Raw genomic sequence first — 21,460 nt, forward strand, 5'->3', positions numbered from 1 at the left:
TTCCAGACTGCAGCGCCTTTAACCGCACGGCCACTTCGGCCGGCTAGCTTGTATACAGTACTAACTATATTTCATATATAACTGCATAAGCATCAACAACTTTTCTACCTTTAAAAATAATTAGGATCAAATTCATTAGTTTGATTTTGACGTGAACTGCAGTAATAAAGTCAGTAGTTTCAGTTCCACGTTATTAAATACCAGAAAGGAGTTCCGTTTTACGTGGTACGAGTTAACCAGTAAAATCTAAATTTAACAATGAGCGTCTGAAAGGAATTGAAACAGTAGCTCTACGCCTGAACCTGAGTCAGTCGTAAAGTTGAGAAAGAGAAAGGATTGACAGTGCTGATGAGTAAGGTGACGGAAGATGAAAGTTAAATGTTAGAGTTGTGTAAATCGTTGCTTGTCCAAATTACGCCACGAGGGACACGATGTTGAGTGAGATTAGAGAATCTAGTGTTCTAGCTGCCACAGTAGAGACGGCTGGAGTACGGGATATACTTGCGCTGTGCGTCACCACTGCAGTTTTAGTCTGAAGCTTAAGCTGCAGTTACTCAGCCATCGATTGAAAATAAATTTACACAGCTGAGTGGAGAAGTAGTAAGATAAAACAACAAATTTAAGAATCTGCACCTAAGCAAGAGGAAGAACACGACAAATAATCCACCGATACGTGACTCTATAGTTTCACGAAGTTCCGATAGGTGGCAGCGCTGTACGTGGCCTTCCAAATGGCATCTCTAACGGAGGTAAATTCCAAGCACGGAGCTGTCGCTGGGTTTCTTTTGGCGGAGAAGCAGACCATCGCAGTTATTCAAAGGCGCTTGTAGAATATCTGCGGAGACCTGGCAGTGAACAAAACCACGGTGACCGTTGGACGAGACAGCTATCATCATCGCAGCAAGGTGTCGCAAACCTGTCGGATCTCCGGCGTGCCAGCCTGCGGCACACAGCTTTGACTCCTGCAAACTTGGACGGTGCGGACACTCTCATTCGACGGATCACAATCAAACACCTCGGTGCTCAGCTGCACGTGTCTCACAAGTCTGCGCACCCGAGAGGGGATCAGAAAATTTGACTGGACTGTTCTTCCTCACCCATCCTACAGCCCTGGTGTGGCACCTGCCGATCGCCACACGTTTGGTCCAGTGAAGGATGCTCTCCGCGGGAAGCAGCACGTGGATGATGGGGAAGTTATTGATGCAGCAAGACATTGGCTCTGACGTCCACCATTAGAGTGGTGCCGTGTGAGCCTGCAGTCCTTCTCAGTAAGATGGCGCAGGACCGTCTCATTGAAAGGACATTTAATTATAAGATCTGTAAGATAAAAAAATGGCTCTGAGCACTATGGGACTCAACTGCTGAGGTCATTAGTCCCCTAGAACTTAGAACTAGTTAAACCTAACTAACCTAAGGACATCACAAACATCCATGCCCGAGGCAGGATTCGAACCTGCGACCGTAGCGGTCTTGCGGTTCCAGACTGCAGCGCCTTTAACCGCACGGCCACTTAGGCCAGCTCTGTTAGATAACCTATGGTACAAGACTTTCCCATTACGTCCACGCCGGGGTGCTATTAAAATGTCGGAGAGCCCAAGCAGTAGTGACAATGTAAGGGAAAATAATCAGAAGATAATTAATTGAATTTTGTGTTGGGGAGGGCACTTAACTTGGGTAGTTCGTTCGGCACTATTGACTAGCGTGCTGTAATGGTAAGCATTTCTGCCTAGCAAGCAAGAAGACCCTGATTCAAGTCCTGGCCACAGCCCAAATTTTAATTCATGTCTTCTGCTTCGATCATTAACTTAGAACCAACTTGCTTTACCCAAAAAAAATTGTTGCATCAGTTATTGAACGCCCCTAGTACAATGGATAAGTCTTTTATTAGGAATTTCTATGATACGAACAACGCAATAAAATACCGGATTGCTGAATACTACACAGCTGTTATAGCGCAGATCTGGACTTCAGTGCTGGGAATGCAAATTCCGAGACAGACTGATCTGACAAACATATATTGTTTTATACGATTCAAGGGTAAGCTAGTATCATGTGTAAAGGGGGAGACTTTCTCTCAAAACAGGGTATAGCATTATATTTTTACATAAGAGTGAAGCAACACAAAGTGGTCAGGAGTACTTTCTGGCAACACGTAATAGAATAGATGTCGTCAATGTGATTAGTGCGTCAGAAGTAGTGTCATGGAAAGAGCTGATCAGTGTTTAGTTACACTGCTGTCCATTAAGATTTCAGCGTCATGACGGCGGCGTGCAACAAACGTTGTGTGGCACGAAGTGAATTAACTGGTTGAATATGCAGAAGATAAGCATTTAATCACAATAGCATTTGGTAGGTAGCAGCAAGTAGAAGTAAGAAAGAAAAGATTACACAATGGATTTCTTTCTCATTCAATAAACCGCTTCACCGTCTGCAACGAGATCTGCCGGAGTTCGGCAGAGTGGTCTCTCGAGGCAACACTTCATCGTGTCACGATATTTCTATTCGTGTCGGTCGCGGTCCCACGCCAGGCAAGCGAAAATGGACTCAATGCGTTCAGGAGGAACATTCTTGACGCCAGTCACGTGATGTACCTTGAGTGATCTTTGTATGTCCATGCTTGTACAAGATGGTGATTGGGACTTCGGTTGGTCAATTTGAAGTAAACTGGAGTACGCCTTCAGCCGTAAATTTTGAACCTTTCATCGAGCTACCTGTTTGCATGTTACATTACTTCGTCATCTGGCCCATGCATAAACAGCAATATAGTAGGTGACAAAAGCCCAGGGATACCTCCTAATATCGTGTAGGACTTCCTTTCGCTCGGCATAGAGTAGTATCATGACTTGGTATGGACTCAACAAATCGTTTTAAGTCCCCTTCAGAAATACTGAGCCGTCCATAACTGCGAAAGGGCACAATTTTATGCACGGACTGACCTCTCGATTATATCCCACAAATGTCGATTGGATTCATTTCGGGTGACTGGGGTGCTAAATCATTCTCTAGAATCGTCCACAATGTTCTTGAAGCAGATCGCAAACAACTGTGGCCCAGTAACGTGCCGCATTCTCATCCATAAAACTCCAGTCGTTGTTTGGGAACATGAATTCGATGAATGGTTACAAATCCTCTGCATGTAGTCAAACATAACCACTGCCAGTCAATAATCGGTTCAGTTGGACCAAAGAAGCCAGTCCATTCCATGGAAATACATTTCACACCATCAGGGTGCCACTGTCGTAACGGATGCGTTCGTCGTACGTCCCACATTGACTTCTGTGGGTATTTCACGCAGTGTCGCTTGTCTGTTAGCACTGACTGTCCTACGCAAATGCCGCTGCTCTCAGTCGTTAAATGCAGGCGGTCAGCCACTGCGTTGTCCGCGGTAAGAGTTAATGCTTGAAATTTGGTATTCTCGACACGCTCTTCACGCCGTGGAGCTCGGAATATTGAATTCCCTAACGATTTCCGAATCAGAATATGCCGTATGTCTAGCTCGAACTACAGTTCCGCGTTCAGAGTTTGATAATCCCCGTCGTGCGGCCTTAACCACGACGGGAAACCTCTTCACATGAATCAAATGAGTACGAATGACAGCTCCGTTAACGCACTGGCCTTTTTAACTTTGTGTACGCTGTACTACCGCCATCTGTGTACCGCTGTCCCACGACATTTGTCACCTCAATGTGCAAACAAGCCTAACAATCAACGCTAAGGAATAGTTTGGGACAGTAAATGTTGCCAATGGATCATGTAAGTCTTATAAGAATCAATTAATATTATGAGGAAGTTAACATGAAACAATAGCCAAATTCAGTTCAAGCAAAGTGTCTACCAATGTCGATGCGATAATTAGTAATATTAAAGTTGAATCCATATAAAATACTTAATAGTAATAGGAAACAGGTATACACTGTACCCGCAATATAAATAGTATACCACAATAAGAATCAGTACATATCACCTAGAAGTTAACAGACAAAATATCTGTCTCCTACAGAATAATAAAATATTCTGTAACAGTCTGCTGTAGGTAACTGTAACGAACTTTCACTATGTAAAAATACTTAAGAAACATGGAAAAGACGAAAAAAAGTATATTCATTAAGTGAATAAACCACATGTGGCCGGGTAGGTACTAGATCAAGATGAAATTGCTTGTGCATGAAATGAATATCTGTGTGTAGGGAATAACACTATTACACAACATAAAATTGGGGGAAGAAGGTTACTGATGTATGTGAGTTGAATGGAAGAGTAGACTAAGAAGACAGCAAAATGATCATTTAATCTAAAGAGAAAAACAACAAATTTGAAAACTGCATCGAAAACTAGATAACTGTGAAGTAGAATAACTATCAACATCTAGTCTCTACACTGCGAACGACTGTGAAGTGCTTGGCAGAGGATACGTCCCATTTTCTCTCGTTCCATTTACGTATGGAGCGTGAGTAAAATGATTGTTATATACCTTTATATTCACTGTAATTAATCTAATCTTATCTTAATGATCCTTATGGGAGGGATATGTATGGGGTTTCAGTACAAGTGTCTACGAGTATTACACAGATGGTCCTATATAGAAAATAATACAACCTCTACTGTATTGACTATTGCGAAAATGATTGTAGATACCAACAGAAAGACAAAAAAGATAGTTCAAATGGCTCTGAGGACTATGGGACTTAACTTCTGAGGTCACCAGTCCCCTAGAACGTAGAACTAATTAAACCTAACTAACTTAACGACATCACACACATCCATGCCCGAGGCAGGATTCGAACCTGCGACCGTAGCTACATGGTTCTAATGGCTCTGAGCACTATGGGACTTAACATCTGTGGTCATCAGTCCCATAGAACTTAGAACTACTTAAACCTAACTAACCTAAGGACATCACACACATCCATGCCCGAGGCAGGATTCGAACCTGCGAGCGTAGCAGTCGCGCTGTTCCGGACTGCGCGCCTAGAACCGCTAGACCACCGCGGCCGGCTGCGACCGTAGCGCTCGCGCGGTTCCAGACTGTAGCGCCTAGAACTGTCGGCCATTCTGACCGGCGGAAAGACAAAAAGTAATATATAAAATTATAAAACAATAAATATTTGTAAGACTCTATAATATGTATTATTTCAAATGTTGGTAGTTAAAAATGGATTCGTGACTTAGTACGATTAATAATTTTAAATATGTTAATGTTAATAATAAAAATGTACTGTTGAGTGTAACCATAATTTATACATCTATCTATAAAGAAGTAATATATCACACGTGAAACGTGAACACAGTCGTAAGCTACCACAACTCTGTAAAAATCAAGCTGTATGGATAACATTATGTAACAATGCAACATTTGCAACAGTCTATATGATGAGACGCTGCCAGGAAAGAACTGAACAAAAAATCTATGTTCTTTTGGATCGACACTTAAAGGGAAATCTGCACAACACCCACAATACAGTGTGATTAAAACATACAAAATATTGATAGTGCAAGACTCAAAAGTCATGTAAAATTTAAAGGTAAATGAAAAATATAGGAGTAGTACTGTAGTATCACGGTAGAAATCAGCCATAAATGTACCAGTGAGCAGGTTCATATTAAAGGAATAGTGATTATGCAAGGACAAAGAAAACATGTAATTTCAGTCAAATAGCTGTACATACATAGAAAGATCTTAAATTCATCAAAAACATTAAAGTGAATGGAGATACGTTTCTACATGGTGATACAACCAAACAGCTGATGAAATGAAAGAAGTGTGAGTTAGTTCAATAAGAATATTACAAATATAAATTAACTGGCAGTCTGTGTGCAAGAAGGCAACAACACGTATCTGAGGACACAGCAACGTAAGATATAGCATATGAAGTAGCGATCGATAAAAACTACCAGGACATGTGTATAAAATATCTACATAGAACAGCAAATAATAAGGAACTCTTGTAGATAAAATACATGATATAGTGGAATGAATAAACTAGTGATAAAATAAGAACATGAATTTTATGACACAATGTAGAATACCTCACATATATCACGTATCGAGCCATGGATTATGCCAAGAAGATAGAGAAGTACACTGTGATAAAAATCATGGGATAGTGATATGCACTTATACAGGTGCGTACACAAGTTATAAAAGGCTAGTACATTAGAGAAGCTGTCATTTGCACCGAGGTGGTTCATGTGAAACGGTTTCCCGGAGTGATTATTGTCGCACAACGGGAGTTTTCGCACTTGCAAAGCGAAATGGTAGTTGGACCTAGACGAATAGGACGTTCCACTTCGGAAATCGTTAGAGAATCGAATATTCTGACATCCACAGTGTCAAGAGTGTAGCGAAAATACCAAATTTCAGGTACTAGCTCTCACCACAAACGCTGAAAGTCTTCACTTAACGACCGAGCGCAGCGGCATTTACGCAGAATTTTCAGTGCTATCAGACAAGCAACAGTGCTTGAAATAACCACAGAAATCAGAGTGGGGTGTAGAACGAACCTGTGCGTTTGGTTAGCGAGCCGAAATTTGGAGTTAATGGGCTGTTGCAGCAGACGGCATATGCGAGTGACTCTGCTAACAGCACATCATTTGCAGCACCTCTCCTGGACTCGTGACCATATCAGTCGATTGACTCCAGATTTCAGACGGTAAGGGCAGACGGTAGGGTTCGAATGTGGCACACAGCCACGAGCCATGGATCCAAGTAGCCAACAAGGCACTGTGCAAGGTGGTGGTGTTTCCATAATGGTTTGGGCTGAGTTTACACGCACTGGCCTGTGTACTCTGGTCCAACTGCACCCATCACTGACTGGTAATCGTTATGTTCCACTAATTGGAGACCATCTGAAATCTTTCAAGGACTTTATGTTCCCAAATTTTTATAGATAACAGTGCGCCATGTCACAGGGCCACAATTGTTCGCAATAGGTTTGAAAAACATTCTGGTACATTTGAGCGAATGATTTGGCTACCATCAAACATTTAAGGAACACAATCGAAATGTCACTTCGTGCAAAAAATTCTGCATCGGCAACACTTCCGCAATAATGGACGGCTATAGAGGCAGCATGATTGAATATTTCTGCAGGAGACTTCCAATGATACGTTGAGCTCATGCCACGTCGATTGCTGCGCCACGCCGGCAAAAGGAGGTCCGACACGATGTTAGAGGGTGTTGTATGACTTTTATCATCTCAGTGTATGACGATGTAATGTAACACCTAAACCGGTGACTTAATAAAGAGTTAAAAATTTACTGGTGGGGATGTAGTGCTTTTTACCTTGGTTGAGGAAGTGTGCTTGTTTACAGCGAGACATCCACACGTGAAGTGCGATGACATCTAGAGTTCTGCCGAGTCTCAGACTGGCCACCATTGTTGTGCCTTCTCTTGACGGGCAGCAGAGAGAGGTTTGGTGACTGTGGTATGCCCAACAACAGAACTGGACGCAGTAGTGGCACCCTCCGTCTTTTCAGGCGGACCACGATTATGCGTACAGTATCACGAAGGACATAACAGAGTGTGAAAGCAATGAAGAGAACAAATTTTGGCATATTATGTTCTTCATCGTTATACGATGCTAACACCTGTCATGATGGTACGATATTTGCCACTGTGTAAGCAACGCGGTCACGTCTGGTTTGTGTAGGAGGTAAACTGGCGCGCATATGATACATTTCTGACTTCTTACTGTCTGTGGATCTGACCTGTATTCGAGTTTTCGTGAGGTTATCTTTCAACAAGATGACGGAATTTCTCATGTTGCCCTTGCTTATTATCCTCTCCTACTTCGACACAGGGATTACCTTTATCCTGGCCACCACCTTCTTCACATCTAGGACTCACGGAAATGGAATGGCCACACACAGGAACGTCGGCAATAGCCTGCCGCCGGCCGGTGTGGCCGAGCGGTTCTAGGCGCTTCAGTCTGGAACCACGCGACCGCTACGGTCGCAGGTTCGAATCCTGCCTCGGGCATGGATGTGTGTGATGTCCTTAGGTTAGTTAGGTTTAAGTAGTTCTAAGTTCTAGTAGGGACTGATGAACTCAGATGTTAAGTTCCATAGTGGTCAGAGCCATTTGAATAGCATGCCGCTAAGAATGGCGGACTGTTCACAGGGTTGAAGTAGCATGGAATGTTGTCCGTCACGCAGCTCAGTTCGACTGGATGCTTAGCCAGGTCAAGTCCATTGCTTCTGCTAGAGACGGCAGCTTTGTGAGCTAAATTTCATACCATCTTTTTCCGCAAGTCACTTACAAATATATTCTTTCTACTATACTCTATAAGCACGACATATGGATTTTCGTCGTTTGCTATCCTTCCTGCTTCCTGGTGTCGCAGTTGTAACGACAAACAATGCGTTATGCTATACAGGACATTTAATTATACACATTTACCGTGTGACAGCGTTCTATTTGTAAGAACACAGGAGTGCATACTGCCTGTATGTCGGGCACAATTTTTAACGTTTCTGCCACTCCGCCGATGTCATCAGTTAGCTTTCCTGTGTAATAATTACCCTCTAGTTTTCATTATTTCTTGAAAGTGTACACTTATTGTGCCTACCTTTAGTTCCTTGCTTATCGTTACGATGATATTTGGTATCACCTTCAGACCGCTAAATGTCACTAACAAAATTTATTCAGCGATGGTCAAACTAGAAAAAATCACTACGTTTCCCATGAAACCTGAAGACCAGAGTTTGAGTGTGATTTTCTCTGCTGTCGGGCAGAGTTTAACGTTGGCGATTGCCTTGCTTATGTGAATAGACATGACTCTAAAGGGGATAAAAGAATTAGCCTACAGCATCCGCTAATGTGGCATCACATTATATCATGTGTACCTGCGCATACCTTCGCTATGCTGGTGGATGATGCACTCAATTTATGGTGTTTATTCGATGTTCTGAATGAGAATACCTAAATTCATAAACTCTGTTCGTGTTCTCGTGTCCTTGGTGCTTCCAACTTCGTACTTATCATGTAATTCCGCTGATATATATTTGCCAACTTGGAACAGGAAGAGAACAAAATGTAAAATTATCTGTTCATTCCACATCGTCTGAATTATATTAACTTTTACTGTGGGACGCCATGTTGTAATCTCTGGGAAATTCATTTCTGATACTTCTTTTTTATTTTTTACAAGCTTTGGTTTAGTATTACAACGTTTCTGTTTGTTTATATTCGTATTTCCGTATTGGCAAATACAACCAAATACACGCAGTTTTGCAGATATGAAAAGCGATATAAGAATTAGTTATTTAAAAAAAAATGTGAGTAAGTTTAAATACTTTTTTCATATATTCCTTGACCAATCGTGCACATTAATGTTCAGAATGAAACCGTTGTAGTATTATATTTCCGGAGGTCTGTAAATTTCATTTTCGTTTTCTCCGCCTTTTCATCAGATAACTCTATTAACTTTTTAGAATTTATAACAAAACAAGATATACGGCAACTTCCCGAGTTAGTCGAAATTGACGATTCTGCCTTCTTTCCAGTAATTTTTATTCCGATTTTCAGCTGCAAAACATCTTATTCCGGTTTCTCCAAGAAATACGTTGCATTTGCGATATCTTCTATCTTTCCAAATTTGTCCACAACGTAGTAAGAACTTATTATATTTCTGGGAGATAATATTGTGCAATGCAAATTAATTATCCTATAAATTCCATTTTTACATGAGTTACTAAAAATGTCACGTATTTCAGATATTTTCCGAAGTTCGTTATTGTTCACGATATCTATTTATTAACTAGATAGAAAATTATTATTATGTTTCGAAAAACGTACTCCGCTTTCCATAAATACATTCGCATTATAGAAAATGGCAAGCATTTATTGTCTTATACATATGACATATTTCAGAGTTTCAGGAGTTAATTTCATAACTAGTTAACACAAGCTTGTTATTAATTTTATCCTAACGTTTTAGTAAGCATGAAATGATGCAGTTCTGTTTCAAGTGTTCACTATTGAAAACAGGATGTCAGTGCAATTACTATTTTGAACTATTACGGTTTCTGTAACATACTAGAAGCTGTAAAGTTGTGGTTGAGCATATACTGTATTAGCAGAGACTAATGCTAGCACACTATGTAATTCAGATTCATAACTACATGAGTGATCCTAACGTAAAAGAAGGAAAGGGCGACATTATAATGCCTCCAAACTCCAATTTCGTTTTCTCTGCCAATAAATCAGATGTCTATCCGCAATTCAATTGCGGCCCTTAAATATTCATTTAACATTATTTCATTGTGGTATAAATATAATAATCTGTTTGGTACTTTTCTAATTCCTGTTAAAATTCTTCAGTTTCTTTCTAATTCCTTGGGTGAACAGGAAGAGTAGAGGTAGAGCCAGAAAATATCCATTCCTGTTAATGTGCGATGATAATGATAACTGCGATAAAGATACTTTTATTTCTTACAGGTTTTTGACACATCGACCCCAGCTGCATTTCGGCAAGTCGTCACACAAACATTACCAACTGTTGCACTGTTCCCCGGAATGAGTTTCTTTTCCAATCACGTAAAGGAATTTTTCGACAGAATTGCAACAGAAACCTGCCAGTACAGAGAAAAACATAATGTTCTTCGCGATGATGTGGTTCACCTGTTGATGACGCTGAGACAGGAAGGGAAGCTAACTACAGAGGAAGGAGAATGTATAGGTGAGTAGTTGACCTCTGTCTGCGTCTCTCACTTGGTGGCTAGGACACCTGCGAAAGTTATCTATTGTCTTTATTAAATGAACCATTATCATAATTGCCTTGTGCCCGTTAGTAAAGATTTCACTTGAAGTGGGGAAATGTGTAACTCGTCAGGGTCAAGCAACTGTATTGCATAGGTTCATTTTTCGCTTGATTTCGAAAGCACACAGCCGTGAAAATAAAATCTGCTTCCACACTTTGTTGCTCCATTGTGTGCATTTTGAGGTACTTGAACCCATTTTGGCATACTGTCCACAAGGTGATTCAGACATTTCTGCTCAAGCCGTCTCCACTCTTAGAATGTGGCTCTCTTGATGTCATCCAATGTGTGTTTACGTTTTCTGGATGGCGGACTACTGTTTTCAAATCCCAAGCATGCTGAAGTGGCCTGATGCCAGAAAGATACTGCATGCCATTACATCATTCCGTTCGTTTAATTCCTGCTTCCTAAAGAACAGTGTGCGAAGTGGGATCAGTTTCCAAGTGCTCTATCGTCGTGAAACACGAACGCATCGTAGGCAAGCTGACTGTGAGACTGCCTAACTGGTTGGAGCTTCCTGTCCAAACTGGTTGGAGCTTCCTGTCCACGTGATACGTGATCCTGATTACCTTATACAGTGATGGTGAAGTTTGGATGTCCTTGTGCGATACTGGTCCAAAACGGATGCATCCACGCCCTTCTGAATACATTTGACTGCGTCCTTGAGACGTGCCAATGGGCACTCTTCATACTCCTCTACGAGGGTCACCAGTCATCAGACAGTTCCTGCACGACGCCACTGGTCCATATTCCATTCCATCTATGTGGCCAACCTCGCCGTTGGGAAAAATCCACTGTCGTTAACAATGGGCTCTAACGGCCATTTTCATCGAGTGAGTAGTTTCCAGACTGTCCTGACACAGTCTCAAGAGAGTGCAGGAAGGTTGAGGACAGTTCTTTTGCAAAGATACTTTGTGGCTAATCTTGTTTTTTGTCTCATGATAGCTGTTGAATGCTCAACTTTCCGTGACGACAACGCTGCTGGTTGTAAAGTACCAATGCTCCTACGATCTAGGATGCAAATGACAATTATACTTATGTTGACCGACCGAAAGAGCGTGCACAAGTATTCATCTTGAGGCTGAAGATCTAGTGTCCGTGTTTGCTTGCCAATAAATTCGTTTTTGCATGAAATCCTCCTTCAGCAAGTAATTTTTTTCTTTTTTCACCCAGACATGATTCGTTGAAGTTTCGGCATCATAAGGGGTTTCCTTTTATTTTATTTTTATCAAACAACAGGAAAATTTTTCTTTACTATATGTACATACACAAAATTGAGTTTTTAAGAATGTACCCACGAATTCCAAAATAGGAAATACTATTTACGTATGCTTTGTTACCACAGTCCGCGGTTTTTGTAGTTTTCTATGTTTTGCGTTACAGTTCTGTTTCCTTGTCATCTACAAACATTGTTTCTTCTGTGTGTAAGAATATGTGTCTCTGCGTATTTGTGTGTGTCTGTGTGTGTGATGTGTGTGTGTTCTACATGTTTGTTTTCTGTATGTCTATATTCTGTCTGTCTGTGCTGGTATGTTTATGATGATCTGTTTGTTTTCGTCTGCTAGGTGTCCCCTCAATTTTTAATTTCGTGATTTAATTTGTGTATAACGTTTGTGTGCATTTTTGTAGTTGTCTTTACTGAGTGGGGTACACAAGCCCCATTGCACAGTTCACGACTAGAAACACAGTGCATATCAGCTAGACATGATCCCACAACCAAGTACGCAATTCGACAGTCAACGTTTCTACATGTTTCAAGACCTAGTCCTAGTCCAGCATGTGAACTACACTACTCAACAAAAGCTTGGAATAATATCTTAAAATGTAATCTACGACACAAGAGGTCTCATTGACGCACTTCGTACATTATTCAAACTAGAGCCCATAAGCTGGATAATGTTTACTTATGACATGCTTTGTGGCCGTTTCCCAATCATGTAAACACACCACAGCCGCAACGGCACACAAAGAGATATCCAGTGTCAACAATAGCTTCATTCAGTATTTGTTCAGCACTGCAGCGACATGCCACCCACAGGCATGCAGCACTTCGATAGAGTCAGGATACTGGCTTTACTTTCAGTAGGTCATACACAGAGTAGTGTGTCTAAGGTGTGGAGAAAGTACAGAGAGACGAGAAATGTAAACGATACCCTTCGCCGTGGTCGTCCTCGTACGACAACACCAGTTCAGGCTTGTTTCCTCCAACTGTAGGCTCATGGGCGTCCAACATCACCTGCCACATATATTGGAAATGACAACAGGGACCCGTATTTCAGACCACACAGTGCGTAGAAGTCAGCATCAGCGTCTTCTTTGTTCTAGATGGCCTATGAGAAGTTTTGCAACGATCCAACGGAACCGGGCACCAGACATGTCAGGGTTTGGAGATGTGCTAGACGACACCAGTAACGCCGATACTTTCAGGAAGTCCATCCGTTTGCAGGTGGAAGTGTAATGTTTCGGCGGCAATGATGGGACTGGGGACCCCTCTGATTCCCACCTAGCGGCAATTTGACTGGTCCCCAATTACCTCCAAGAGGTGCTACAAACGACTTAAGGCCCTACAGCCCAGAAGTCGGTGATCACTTCATCCTAGTCCATGACAATGCAAGACGGCACTGTAATCTAGCAGTGTCCCGCTATCTTCAGAGATGCAACATCAACAGAATGCGTTTGCCAGCACATTCCCCAGATATGAATGCAACTGAGCGTACGTAAGACCTGCTGACGGTAGCCATTGCGCAGCGTCCGAATCCACCTGACAATCTTCATGACTACACTGTGGTGTAGGTCCTCGTATCCCAAGATAAACTTGATGGTCTCATGCAGAGCATAGCTCGTAGAGTGGAAGAACTCTTCCTTGTTTGGAGAGGACATACTCACTATTAAATGACCGATAATCATCATCATGAGACAAAGATTTTCACCGTCTCAAGATTTACACTTAGGAGAGAGCCCGCATTTTTTTGCAATGATTTTTCGTAACTAACGGAAATCGTTTTTATTATAAGAAATAATTATATTTGCTTTGTTAATAAGGCACTGTACAAACCTCAGTATAAGAAGTCATTGTAGTAAACTCTGTGATTTTCCAAACTTTCATTGTGCTGTGTACATAAATAATGCATGTACACCCTTACCTTTATTACGGAAACGGCTACAAGAAACAGCACTGTAAAGTACCGAGGAAAAGATTTTGGAGAAAAATAGAACTTGATCTATGGAATTCATGAAGGTGGTGCAGGACTTTGTGTAGTACTTATTTTTATGATGACGTGGCAGTAGACCCATGAAGATCTTAATGAGAAACAACATACAAATGTTACAATTACTAGCTCAAAACCAGGTACTGCCTTCAGGATTAATATTTGTGGAAATGCTGATCAGTGACGCAGTGTTGATGGCATGGTCAGGGAGTGTTGACTGAGGCAGATCGTGCTTCTTGCTGGCTGCCCGTTAGACTGAGGAGCAAAACGTAATATGTCTGGGAATTCATGCCATCAGATCGTAACGCCTATGCTGGTCACTTCCTGCAAAGCCACAAGAACTGAGATGGGCCTTTGTAACACAATTTCACTCCGGATTACGACAGACTATAGTGAGGCAGCTGTCTGCATAATATTAGAACGAACCAGCAAAGGCCTGACACGAAATGTCTATCCTGTGGCCCGCAAGGGACTCCTCTCGTGGTCAAAGGACCTCAAAGCAGCACTTGCATCGTACATCGTCAATTATTTACTTGGTATATTCCAGTCTGTGTCCTTTCTTACAGTTTCTACCCTCTACAGCTCTCTCTAGAGCCATGGGTATCACCCTGTCCCTTCTTCTTATCAATGATTTTCCCATCCTCTTCTCCTCGTGGATTTAGCGCAATATCTACCCATTTCTTGTTATTAGTCAACCTGATTTTTTACACCCAATGATGTGCTCCTAATTTGCTTTCTTTTGAAATTTTTCTGCAATTTAATACCCGTGTTCGATACCCATGGGCATGAACTTCCTTTTTGCCTGCACTATACTGATTTTTCTGCCCCCCATGTGTTATCTTGCTTCCAAGATAGCAGACTTCTCCCTCCTCGACTACCTCGTGCTTCCCAATCCTATTGAGTTCACTGCTAAGCTTTTCTGCTACTCCTTATTATATTCGTCTTTATTCTGGTTAGTATCAGGTCATTTAACACGTCCCCAATTCTTCTTCCCTTTCATTGTGGATGTCATCAGCGATTTCACTGGCTGATCCTACGTTATAAACAAGTAAATAACCACCAGATGTGCTGGCCCGACGAGAGGGATTGTTGGGAGACTATGAACAGCCTGGACTGCTACAAAGAGCCCAGTAGCTTTCCTTAAATTCCCAATTTCAAATACGTTCTTGTGAGAGTAGTGCTCCTGGAAGAAGAGATATCACGGAAAATTAGTGCGAAGCCTGGAAAGTACGAAAGTGTTTCTGTAGGAACTAAAGCACTGGGAGCGAGCCGTGGATAGCTCAGTCGCTAAGAGAATTTCCCAAGAAATCAAGGTTCTGTGTTCGATTACTGGTGCGGGATACTGTTTTCCCCTACCAGATAGTCTCGTAACCGAAGCACGCAGTCACAGGCGAAGAAAGCCGTCCTCAGTAAAACAGCTCGACTGATGTTAGATATTGACACTGAAGTGACGATGAATTTTCTCAAAGCGTGCTTCTTGAGTACAACATCGTGTGTAAGGACAAAGTGGACCTTAAGAATTCCGGATATTAAGAAACTACACACGATTTAAAAGTAATGATACTGAGGAGTGTTAAAAAATGTAGTCTACAGATAAACTAAGAAACAAAGACGGAAAACTTACCAGAACGAGAGAGAGGTTTGTGTATCGTCTGCCGTGGAGTCCAGGAAAGACACCATAGTAGGTGGAAACGAAGAATGGAACATGCAGAACAAATAGTGCGAGGAGTATAGTGTCGTAGCTATGTAGACATGAAAAGATAAACAGAAGATAGGAAAGGATGGCGGGTAGCAACAAATCAGTCGAAATGCTGATGGCTTAAAAAACCAGTTACTAAATGGTCACAAATATTTTTCAGTTTTTCCCGTAAAGAAATGACCCTTAATCAGTTACGAGAAGAAATGTAAAGTCTATCGTGAACACGGAACATGAAGAAATTTATGACGTCATAGCATGCAGTTTAACCGTTAAAACTATTCACCGGGTATTAAACATATACGATACCGTTGGTTTTGCTCAACGCGCTACGAAATCCGAATGAAATCGAGCAGACCCCATATTCAAATACTGTACTAAACATAAACTGGTGCGTTTTGTATTATACACTGCTGGCCATTAAAATTGTTACATCCCGAAGATGACGTGCTACAGACGCGAAATTTAACAGACAGCAAGAAGATGCTGTGATATGCAAATGATTAGCTTTTCAGACCATTCACACAAGGTTGGCGCCAGTGGCGACACCTACAACGTGCTGATATGAGGAAAGTTTCCAACCGATTTCTCATACACAAGAAGCAATTGACCGGCGTTGCCTGGTGAAATGTTGTGATGCCTCGCGTAAGGACGAGAAATGCGTACCATCACGTTCCCGACTTTGATAAAGGTCGGATTGTAGCCTATCGCGATTGCTGTTTATTGTACAGCGACATTGCTGCTCGCGTTGGCAGAGATCAAAAGACTGTTACCAGAATATGGAACCGGTGGGTTCAGAAGGGTAATACGGCACGCAGTGCTGGATCGCAACGGCCTCGTATCACTAGCAGTCGAGATGACAGGCATCATATCCCCATGGCTGTAACGGATCGTGCAGCCACGTCTCGATCCCTGAGTCAACAGATGGGGAAGTTTGCAAGACAACAACCATCTGCACGAACAGTTCGACGGCGTTTGCAGCAGCATGGACTATCAGCTCGGAGACCATGGCTGCGGTTACCCTCGACGCTGCATCACAGACAGGAGCGCCTGCGATGGTATACTCAACGACGAACCTGGGTCCACGAATGGCAAAACGTCATTTTTTCGGATGAATCCAGGTTCTGTTACAGCATAATGATGGTCGCATCTGTGTTTGGCGACATCGCGGTGAACGCACATTAGAAGCGTGCATTCGTCATCGCCATACTGGCGTATCACCCGGCATGATGGTATGGGGTGCCATTGGTTACACGCCTCGGTCACCTCTTGTTCGCATTGACGGCACTTTGAACAGTGGACGTTACATTTCAGATGTGTTACGACCTGTGGCTCTACCCTTCATTCGATCCCTGCGAAACATTTCAGCAGGATAATGCCCGATCGCATGTTGCAGGTCCCGTACGGGCCTTTCTGGATACAGAAAATGTTCGACTGCTGCCCTGGCCAGCACATTCTCCAGATCTCTCATCAACTGAAAACGTCTGGTCAATGGCGGCCGAGCAGCTGGCTCGGCACAATACTCCAGTCACTACTCTTGATGAACTGTGGTATCGTGTGGGAGCTGAATGGGCAGCTGTACCTGTACACGCCAACCAAGCTCTGTTTGACTCAATGCCCACGCGTATCAATGCCGTTATTACGGCCAAAGGTGGTTGTTTTGGGTACTGGTTTCTCAGGATCTATGCACCCAAATTGCGTGAAAGTGTAATCATATGTCAGTTCTTGTGTGGTATATATGTCCAATGAATACCCGTTTATCATCTGCATTTCTTCTTGATGTAGCAATTTTAATGGCCAGTAGCGTAACTTACAGAGTATGAAACTTTGCTGTTTATAGGCACCGACTCATTAAACGTGTATAAAAGACGCGTATTTTTGATAGCACTGTGTAGATGTGTCTACTTTGATACAATATCTCATAATGAAATTACTGGAAGTGGTACGTCGCTGGTTAAAATTGCTATTATACCTGAAGTTACACGACTGACGCTCAGAATATAAGCTTCTCCAGACTCGGCTAAATAGCTACGCTCTCCATATATCATTTCAAAGTTATTTTCGTAAAAACGATACAAAACGAGGCTGTTTAAATTATACGTGTACTTGATTAATTTTAACATCAAGGAATATATGTTTTTCAGTCCTGCTCATGCCGATATACTTAAGACTTTATTTTTATTTATAGATGCTATCAGATTTTAAATAAACATCCTTTTGTAAAGTAGAAGAAGTTTTCCTGAAGAAATGATTTTAATTTGGATTTAAAACCTGCTCTGCTACTTTGCTTTGTTACTGGGCAAATGATTAAATAAATGTTTTACGTATATTGAACTCTTTTCTGAGGCTCTGAAAGCTTAAATAATGGGCAACAAAAGTTATTTTTTTCCTTTAGCATTGCAGATATTGATAAAACTATTCTTCTCCAATTCTGATAAAATTATGATAACTACTTTTACTAGCGAAAATGTGTATATATTCTAAGATGCAGTTAAAACACACAGCCCCTTGAAGAGATACCCATTATTATTCACTTGCAGTTAATACTCACTTTTTAAATGGTGACTTACCTCTGAAAATTATTCCATAAATCAGATTTGAATATAAATACGGAAAATGTGTTAGGAGATTTACTCACTTGTTTCCAAGTTTTATAAAATGCATAACACTGTGCTGTCTGTGATTATGTTATTCATTCTGCGACCAGTTTCGGTTCTAGACCATCATCAGTGGCAGCTGTACAACATACAAAAGTGGACAATGTGACAATACCAAACGAAATAATAAAAAATAGGAAAAACTGTTAAAGCGGTCGAAATATTCACAAAACTTATCACAAACGTATCACATGTCATATATGCTTTGACATAAGTTACCACTGAAACCCATAATTCCCAATAAAAAATTGTAACAACATTAAAAAATGATGGAGCATTGACAAAAGGACGACATGTGATGTACAGCAACACAAGTCAAAGAACTTAAAAGGGAACGATGAAATCTTGACCAAACCAAAAGAAGTTATGATTAAACACTTTTGTTGTAATCAGATTACAACACTGAACTTCTACATTTGATTGACCTTACATAAAAAATCAATAAAACAACATACAAAGTAATAGAATAACAGGACTGATGAATGTAAGAATATACAATATTTTACAATCCAGTCAAAAATGTAAGCATAAAATACAAGCTACAGGGCAGTCCATGAAACTAAATTCAGTCGAGCCATATCTGACTAAAGTATACATTAAAAAAATTAATACAAAGCAAATACAATTTTTATGGGCCTATAAAAACATAAAGGAATGCAAAATACGTAGATGTAACACATCTAAAATTTTTATACGTTTGCTACAATTTAGCCATTTTTTTAAATGAAGAAATATGGTATACATCTAAACTGCTACACATTGGTTAGAGGAATATGTCATCCAGTGTCTACAGAATCATAAAATTTAATTGTAATTACATTTATCTTACAGATAAAAGTTAATAAGAGATGTGGTAAGAATCTACGCTTTAACACAGCGGTTCAAAAGTATTTCACGAAGACTAGCAATTATACGATGAGAAAAAGTGACTGAACTTGTCCGATGTTGAGCAGCTCAGTAATATGATCATTCCAGCTCAAATATTCACCAATATTTACGCACACAATTTTTGAGCACTTTATTCCATTTACTGACTCCCATTACTGTGCTACATCATTTGTTGGTATGACACTATTTGTTGTATGGAACTGAAGCTGAGAGGCAAACACTTCATGGATAAATATCATTCCTGCAGTTGTTTTCACTCAAACAGTACAGGTATGTATTGTAACTAGTATCATCCGCAAATAGTACCAGTTCTGCTTAAGGAATGTTAAGTGGAAGGCCGTACAAGTCCATAGCAGCTGCAAAATTGAGCCCTTTAGGAAACTGTTGTCACTAAAATTTTGAATCTTTCCAATATTGTCTGAATATCAGCACAAAATTTTCATCCTTTTTGTTATGTATGACTCAGAGCAGTTGTTTGTAAGGCCAGCGGATCCATAAAACGTAAGTTTTAGTAAATGATTAAAATGATCTAAATAATCAAAAGCTTTGAAAATATTACAAAAAAAACCAACTATTGCTGTTGTATTATTTGAGGCCCGAAAAATCTCTGATCAAGTTTGAGATGAATGTTGTTGATAATTAGGTCAGCTATTAAGAAATAGAAAATTCGATGACAGATGTGTTATATGGTGACGAAGTGCGTTTGTTAGCATACTGTTCTCTGTATTTAGAGATCTGGTAAATGTGAAGTTCGAACCCCTCAAACGTGTTTGTAGCTCCGTAAGTTGCTATACTGGTTATCTGTAATGGAATATTTTTTATATTTTCTTTCTGTGGTAATCACGTTTGCATCGATTGACACTTCCACAATAGTATCCGGGATTTTTTTGTGAATCGCTAATAAATATAACGGAGCTACTTCAAGTATTTCCATTTTCTAAATCTAAATTTGTGTGTTTGGTATAGCAGGTGCAACCAGTTGCCAATGCCCACAATCGATGTTGGCGCAACTGTCCTATTTGATTCTTTTGAACACACAGTAAGGATGTAAGAACCAGTGACTACATTCATGTCCACATCCATAACTATATCTATGTCAACATCTATGACAATGTAGACATGCATATCTGGAAGAGAATCTACTTACACTACCAAATAATCGTCTATATGGATACCAATCACAGCTTATATATGTGTCTAAGAACATCCACACGTCTTCACCCATTTGCAAATCGGCATACAAACCCAGATCCACATTCCTGTGCATATCTACATCCACATTCAGATATGTATCTTAGGATTTGTTAATATCGCCATCCTAACCACCCAAGGTTGCATACATGTCCTACATCCACATACACATTAATGTTCACGTGAAAGTATAGATGCACATCTCTACCTGCATTCCCGTCAATATGACAGAGTACGATCCCACTTTCATGTCCATGACTACATCCATATCTATGTCCACATCCATTTATACATCCACATCAGGATGTATGGCTATCCTCACCCACAGTTTGCATCTAAGTGCAAGTCCATCTCGACCTTCTGCGTCTACATTCAGACCCTCGTCTGTATCTGCATCTACATTCATGTTTGTGTTCACGTCCATATAGATTTTCATGTCTTGAGTGAGTATGGGCTTACATGCAGCTGTCCAGAGCGTTGTTCAGTGGACATGTACTTGGAGCTCGTACTGTGTTTCAGAGATCAGCGATAAGCTGATGGCGGCGCACTTGCTTATGACCTTCGCGCTCGGCTTCGAGATGACTTCGACCACCATGAGCTTCTGCCTGCACGAGTTGGCAATGAACCCGGACGTGCAGACCAAGGCGCGAGTCGAGGTGGATGCAGTACTCAGCCGATATGGTGGAGAAATGACGTACGAAGCCCTGCAGGAGATGCGTTATCTGGACATGGTGGTGGCAGGTAGGGGCTCAGCACATATGGTGTTTTTCCATAGGTAGTATATTAACTCTAACGTTATTGCCACCCACAGGACAACAACGATCCCACTGTGAAGAATTCACTTTCTTTCTCGTGTCTATAAATCATGAAATACTTATAGTTTTTCGAGTAATGCACAGCTAATGTAGCAGCTCATTCACAAGCTTCCCTTACTCAGTTGAGGCTACACTATACTGGAGCAGCAGAGTTTGCGTGTCTTGGACCCGATCAAATTCACAAATGATTTGCAAGGGATATCGTCCTAATCCTCGAGGCTCTCAAGGGTCACCACAGTAGCCTG

General features: G+C 41.1%; 1 protein-coding gene across 2 annotated transcripts in view; it reads left to right on the forward strand.

Moving 5' to 3' along the window:
- Positions 1-21,460, forward strand: part of LOC124595512 (probable cytochrome P450 6a13) — a 56,977-nt gene that overhangs the window by 24,025 nt on the left and 11,492 nt on the right. For both annotated transcript variants that reach the window (XM_047134275.1, XM_047134276.1), the window contains exons 3-4: positions 10,440-10,680; positions 20,920-21,141. In XM_047134275.1, the coding sequence (XP_046990231.1) occupies positions 10,440-10,680; positions 20,920-21,141 (463 nt within the window). The remainder of the gene's footprint in view (positions 1-10,439; positions 10,681-20,919; positions 21,142-21,460) is intronic.

Source organism: Schistocerca americana, chromosome 2 (genome assembly GCF_021461395.2).
Source record: "Schistocerca americana isolate TAMUIC-IGC-003095 chromosome 2, iqSchAmer2.1, whole genome shotgun sequence".
Classification (NCBI taxonomy): domain Eukaryota; kingdom Metazoa; phylum Arthropoda; class Insecta; order Orthoptera; family Acrididae; genus Schistocerca; species Schistocerca americana.